Here is a 6,948-nt window from a genome sequence, read left to right as displayed (position 1 = left end):
GGTCCTTTGCTGGTCCTTTTGCTGGTATATGCTGGTCATGTGCTGGTCCTTTTGCTGGTATATGCTGGTCATGTGCTGGTCCTTTTGCTGGTATATGCTGGTCATGTGCTGGTCCTTTTGCTGGTATATGCTGGTCATGTGCTGGTCCTTTTGCTGGTATATGCTGGTCATGTGCTGGTCCTTTTGCTGGTATATGCTGGTCATGTGCTGGTCCTTTTGCTGGTATATGCTGGTCATGTGCTGGTCCTTTTGCTGGTATATGCTGGTCATGTGCTGGTCCTTTTGCTGGTATATGCTGGTCATGTGCTGGTCCTTTTGCTGGTATATGCTGGTCATGTGCTGGTCCTTTTGCTGGTATATGCTGGTCATGTGCTGGTCCTTTTGCTGGTATATGCTGGTCATGTGCTGGTCCTTTTGCTGGTATATGCTGGTCATGTGCTGGTCCTTTTGCTGGTATATGCTGGTCATGTGCTGGTCCTTTTGCTGGTTTATGCTGGTCATTTGCTGGCTTATGCTGGTCCTTTGCCAGCACATGACCAGCATATACCAGCAAAAGGACCAGCAAAGGACCAGCTTAAACCAGCATCCCAGTGTCAAAACATACCTAACCAGCATATGCTCGTTTTTTCAACAGGGTGATGAGCTGCATGGATATACTCTATTTGTTGTGCATGTGATATTGTGCTTTATTAGCTTTTAAATGTTTATCCACATATTTTGTTAGCTTTTAAATGTATTTTCCCATTCTGTCGCCATTTATGTTTTAATTTTAGTGGCCTCAGGAGTAGATTTTATGCTTTTATACATTTTACATTGAGAAAGAAAGACTTACTGTGGTAATACTATAGTGAACTGATGGTATCAAATGGTACCATTATACTTTTTTATATGTATACCATGATATGACATTGATGATGAAAAAGGCTGGACTACTAAGTTTTTGTTTTTTTGTTTTGCATTGTGACATAAAACACAGAAATCCAAATTACATATTGGTTTGATTTATTCAAAAAAATATGTAATTTATTAAAAATATTTGTATTACTGTAATTTTTAATGCAATCGAGACAAATATAGAGTCACGGTACATAAAATATTGAGGGTCTTAGAAATAGGCTTTTAAAATCATTTTTAAAATCATTTGACATAAAAACATAAATAAAATATTTGTATTACAGCCATTTTTAATGCAATAGTGTAAAATATTAAATTAGGAGTCTGGAGTCTATTATTCACTCGTACACTTATTTATCTAACACACATACTCAGTCTGCATTTCAATTTGCACATAATATACCTGTACATACAACTGTCTATTGTTATATACCTGTACATACAATTGTCGATTTGTATATTTTTATTCCTTATTTACTCGTTCTATTTTTATTTTTTTTATTTTTTATTATCTGTGTTTTTTGTTCTGTCACTGTCATTCTGTTACACTGTGGAAGCTTCTGTCACGAAATCAAATTCCTCGTATGTGTAAACATACCTGGCAATAAAGCTCATTCTGATTCTGATTCTGGATTTTGAAAATGCAAAAAAAAAAATTAAGGGTTTTAAAATTAGTCTTTGTTTTCTTTATATATAATATAATATAATATAATATAAATTATTTTAACCAGTGTAATTCCCATTCAGTGGGATAAGTGAAAGAATTTAATAGGAATATATAGGGGGGGGGGGGATATTTATATAAGGTTGTTTTTTTTTGTTTGTTTTTTTTTCCTTTCCTCTCTTTTCTTTCAAAGTACTGCCCACACTCCAGTCCAGTAGGTGGCGGTAAATGCACCTTTAAGTTGGTTTGCCAACCGCCAATAAAAATTTAAAGAAGACGAAGAAGAATTCCCATTCAGTAGGTGGCGCGTTGAACCCAAGTTACCTTCGCATTTCCTCGACCTCAGCGAGGAACACACGTGAGAAAAGCTTACTGCGCATGCGCGGATATGGGCTGCAGCAGTGGGCACTGGGCAGCAGCAGTGACTAGACAAGCGCTTTATCGACACAAGCAGAGCACAGGTGCCGAATAACCCAGCAAAATGCTCTTTTAAACAATCACACGTCTCATCCCGAAGCCAGAGAGTAAGTTTCGCTTTCGACACCTCCCATCCGGTCATTTTAATGCGGTTTTAAAAAGCTGTGAGATGAAAGCCGGCAGTGGCTCGCACAAAGAAGAAGACACAGGCTATATGCTAGTAGTTGTAGCAAGTGTAGAGACAGAGGTACCAAGACAGGCTGAGATCTCACTCTGATCACCTTTTAGATTGGTTGATAGTTAGCTGGGCGTTAAATGAGCACGACAAACCTTTAGCCAACCGGCTACATCTTATCTACAGGGCAGATGTGTGCGACAGTGACCCTAAATTGTGTAAGTGTGTCTGTGCTGATCTGAGATAAATGTAATGCATGTAGCTTGTGGCTAAGCAAACTTTGGTGGCTAGCAGATTTATTATAGGGTGGATGAAATGGCAACCACAAATTGTACTTTCAACTCAAAGTGCTTTGGTTTTATGATTGGCTAATTGTGTTTGAGATTTCACAATGTAGCTCAGCTCTTCCAAAGCTTCTGTTGTTTTTAATTAAGACCGTAAATGTGTGTCAGCTGAAATGTAAGTATTTGCTTGTAAGAGCTGTGAACTGTGAGTTCGTTTAGATATTGAACCCAGTTCAAGGTTTTTTTTGTAGAGCACCACCTAAATAAACAACTCCCCCATCCATTGGCCATTTTGGGGATGATATAACAGGACTAGCTTGGGTCATCTTTGATTCTAAACAAATCCAGGATGTTTAAGGCAGTGTGAATCTAAGCTCCGGCTGATAACACCTCCTTCAGTGTAAAATTAAAGCAGCTCCCTGATGAAAATAGCTGGGGGTTGGGTGCGCAGAACATGTCAGGCTCTGTCTTGACTGCACTTTTTGACACCTGCACATCTCAGATTGGAGGAGTCAGCTGGGAGCATGTGGCCTGTGGTCGTGTTGCCGCATCCCCTGCCGTGCCCCTGGGCACCTGCCAGGCAGATGGGAGAATGCGTTTGCATCGCACTCCTGACACTCAAACTGCAGGGTGTGCACTGTGGGCCTTGACACCAGCTGTTTCAGAGAGCTATTTAAAAAGGTCATGCTTGAATGCATGATATTTAAATAAATGGCTACAATGAGGCAATTACAGAGATCTATAGCTACAGCGTTTGATGGATGTTCAGGTGAATTAGCAAGGGTAGGGTCTTTGTACACTTCTGCGATTGCCGTTTTCTTGCGGCCGGCTGTAAATCATGTCATTTGTTGACTAGCACGCTCTACTCAATATTACTTACTTAGCTTGTTGGGATATTCACTGTGTGCTGGTTTTCAATCTGCAAGTCTTTTAATCTAAGGCGTTCTGATTATTGCTTCTTCTGCTGCTGTGTTGCAGCAAACCGCCACTAATTAAACTAGAAATTTCCTCCTAATAATTTATTACTCTCATTAATTCCCATTGCAGTGCGTTCCATTAAACCTACATCTACATGTAAAATTGGATCTCTTTAATGACACCCTTGGAGGAGAAAATAGCCAATATTTATTTTTTACACCATGTATTTTAAGAGCCGAATGATGTGAATCCGTTTTTGTTCCTGACGTGACTGTTTCCTTTGCAGTGTGATGAGGAGTGGGAGTCCAATGTTGCATTAGTCTCCTTGTGATACGCTGGCCTGTCTGCCGGTATCAAACCCCTCCCTCCAGCTTCTCTCGCACACGCAGATGAACACTGGACTTCAGAAATGTAAGAAATGGCCTTTAACCGAAATGAGCTTTGTTCTGATTAGACTGCATGTACGTTTGACCTAGTTTGTCCCTTTGTTAGCTCTGCCTCTTGACCCTGCTCCATCAGAGCCCTGATAAGCAGTTTTATATTATCACATCTGCGCCACATTTCCTGCAGTACCCTTCATATTTGGCCTTCTCTTGCTCACAGGGGACACTACACAGAGGATGAGATCAGCACACTATCCTACCCCAGCGGATTTGGATGCCTATGCTAAGGAAGTTGCCAATAACCCACTGACTATAAAAATCTTCCCCAATAGTGTCAAAGTACCTCAGAGGAAGCATATTCGCCGCACCGTCAACGGTCTCGACACCTCCAGCCAGCGCTACAGCCCCTACCCACCTCAGGTCAACACCCGGACGGGCCTCTTGGCCATCGTCAAAGTCCCCGTCAAAGGGATCCTCAAGGACATCGAAGGCGGCCGAGCCCGTTTTCTCCCTAAGCTCATCATGAACCCGCACAGTGGGCTTTACGCCAATCCCAGCACTTTAAATGTTCCTCACACTGTTCCACACCTTCAGACTCCTTTAGGCCAGAAGAGTCTCGCTCACTCTCAGGCCTTGCAGGCCCATCCGCAGTCCCTGCAGCAGAAGAGCAGTTTACAACCACAGCAGAGCCTGGCCCACCAGGAGGCTTTACATCAGAGCCAGGCTCACCAACCGCCAGTACCGCACCACACCCTAAACCACCAACAGACTCTCATGCAGCAGCAGCCACAATTGCCTGGTCCGCAAGGACTCCGGCATCTGCCAGATATGGCGCAGTCGGTGCACCTGCGGCACTCCCAGGGCTTCTCTCAATCCCAGCCCATGCCACAGGCCTCTTGCGCCGGCCCTCCGGCCCCCGGGGTCTTACAGCCCCCCCTGGCAGGCTTGCAGATGCCACGCAAGCTACCCGACGCCGATGCCCCTCCCAATGTGACTGTGTCTACCTCAACCATCCCGCTTTCCATGGCTGCCAGCCTGCACCAGAACCGGCCCAGTGACCTGAGCAGCATCGTCAATCAGATCAACCAGTTCTGCCAGGCTCGGGCCGGCATGGGCTCTACCTCCATGTGTGAAGGACAGATCGCCAACCCCAGTCCCATCAGCCGCAACCAGCTCATCAATGCGAGCTCTCGGGTGTGCACCCATCCCGGTGTGGGTCCTCCACCTTCTTGCATCCTTGGTAACGCTGATAAAGGTGGTCCAGCTCCCGCTCTGCCACTGCTTGACATCGCTGCCATGAACAGGATGCCTCTTTACCACAATGACATGAAGCAGCATCAATCCCAGCCACAGTTACCCCAGCAACAACGTCAGCAGGGCCCTTGGGGGCAACACCAGTTGGCGCACCTTCAGCACCTTCCGGTGGGAGCGGCTCACCAGGGCAAGAATCTCCCTAGAGAGGCCCTAGTTGGACCGGGGTTCCTCACCAAGAACATGGGCTACCCGCAGGAGGTGTGCATGGCACAGCCCTTCAACTTGAAGCCCTCAACTGATAAACCAACACCATCTCCTCCGGTCAACGGGATGCACATGAGTTACAGTAACGGCCACTACATGCAGCCTCCCTGGAACAACATCCTACCCAAGCCAAACAGTGACAGCTCAGGGTCTCAAGACCTGGTGGGGCCGTTCCACGGGGGCCTCTCAGGGGCCTCCATAGACTGCACCCCCGGAGCACAGTACAGGACCGGGGCAGCCATTTCCAGTCAGACGAACCTGATGCAGACCATGGAGTACATGGGTGGCGACTTCCAGGCGCCCTGCTTCCGAGCGCAGAATCCTGGCACAATGGCAAAGATGCGTAGAGCATCAGTCAGCAGGGCCACAGATTCAGGTGATAGTAGAAATGTGCACATCCACCACCCAGGGTACAGATGAGCTGCGGCCAGTTGACGCTAGTCAGTGTTATTCTGAGCGCAAGGAAAAAAATTCCCCCTCTTCCCGTCCCGTTTCAGTCTTGCAAGCAATCTACTGAATGTTTCCAGTACAATGATTTATGTGGCTACCACAAAGCTGAACCCCCATGTGCCACTTTTTTCTTTTAATTTTAGTAGTTTAGATTGCTTAAATAAGTAGCTTTTGGAAAACGCTGTACGCATTTATTTATTTTAGTTAGTTTATTTGAATAATTTTTTCTTTCCAGAAAACAGTCATAACAGCTTCAGTTTATGATATCAGCACTGTTTTTTTCCATTCCTATCTGGTCTGTGTTATACAAATGAAAAATGTACCACACAACACGCATATATTTACTTTCTCTTTTTGATTAGCAAATGTCCATTATTTAAAAAGCTGCGAAGAAATTCCCAGCAAATGCCATTTGTATGTAGTTTAGGCCTACTTGAGATTTGAAGTACTAACTCAATGAAGACATTTAAGGGGTGCCATGATACTGAAATATTTGGCTATTCCATCTAAGCTAACAGCTTGTACAATGTATAGAGGTTGATTTTATTTTTGTTCCTCTCAATGTTTACATATTGTGCTTTTTGTAACTAATTCTGAATCGATATGAAAGTGCAAACTGATACTGGGATATGCACATATGACAAGACTGTTTCTTTTTCAGACTGTTGAACATGAATCAGGTTAAAGTCTTAGATGGAAATGTTACACTAGGGCTGAGTCAAGCCACATTGTGTACAATGTTAATCCTTCCCTTGAAGTGTCAGCTAATGCACTATCCTTTTTATTCCCTCTTTTTTTCTCGAGTATCCTATTAGATTTCAGTTTAAATGGAGGCTGCTGTAAACTCAAATTGCTTCAGGACTTGTGCTGTGCCCTAATTGCATAGAATAGGGTTTTATTTTGTCTCTCAATTTAATTGTTACTACTTGAATTTCATTGGAAAGAGACAGTGACGGCAGGCTTCGACTCACTACAGGACTTAAGTTTAGCAGCCGACCCAAAGCTACCTTTGGGAAGAGTGTCATCATCTGCTCGTGCGTTAGTCCGTCGTTAAAGGAAAGACGTCCTTTACCGTAATTGGATGACGGAAGTGTGTTGATGTAAGCGCAATATAAATGAGCACCACGGGCTAGCCTGTGGCTTTACTGCTGTGCTACTGTAACTGAGTGGTGTGATTAGCCGGTGTGAATGCTGTGTGTCGAGGCGGATTGGCTCCCTGCTTTTGCTCCATCATTAACACCATAC

At 44.4% G+C, this 6,948-nt stretch overlaps 1 protein-coding gene across 1 annotated transcript; it reads left to right on the top strand.

Annotated features, from left to right (window-relative positions):
* The first annotated feature begins 1,869 nt into the window (after positions 1-1,869).
* LOC107672418 (protein FAM222B-like) lies at positions 1,870-6,935 on the top strand. Its single transcript, XM_016465605.1, has 3 exons — positions 1,870-2,082; positions 3,639-3,763; positions 3,956-6,935. Exons 2-3 carry the CDS (start codon positions 3,742-3,744, stop codon positions 5,671-5,673), a joined length of 1,740 nt encoding a protein of 579 aa, XP_016321091.1. The 5' UTR covers positions 1,870-2,082; positions 3,639-3,741; the 3' UTR covers positions 5,674-6,935.
* The last annotated feature ends 13 nt before the right edge of the window (positions 6,936-6,948 follow it).

Source organism: Sinocyclocheilus anshuiensis, unplaced genomic scaffold (genome assembly GCF_001515605.1).
Source record: "Sinocyclocheilus anshuiensis isolate Anshui unplaced genomic scaffold, SAMN03320099.WGS_v1.1 scaffold144, whole genome shotgun sequence".
NCBI classification, from domain to species: Eukaryota; Metazoa; Chordata; class Actinopteri; order Cypriniformes; family Cyprinidae; genus Sinocyclocheilus; species Sinocyclocheilus anshuiensis.
Note: the sequence above shows the minus strand (reverse complement) of the source record. Positions and strands in the feature narration are given on the sequence as shown.

Bases quoted from the DNA above. Each gene is read 5' to 3' on its own strand.
- LOC107672418 (XM_016465605.1), top strand. From the start codon at position 3,742: ATGAACACTGGACTTCAGAAAT. The intron at 3,764-3,955 runs GTAAGAAATGGC...TCTTGCTCACAG, and splicing joins GAACACTGGACTTCAGAAAT to GGGACACTACACAGAGGATG.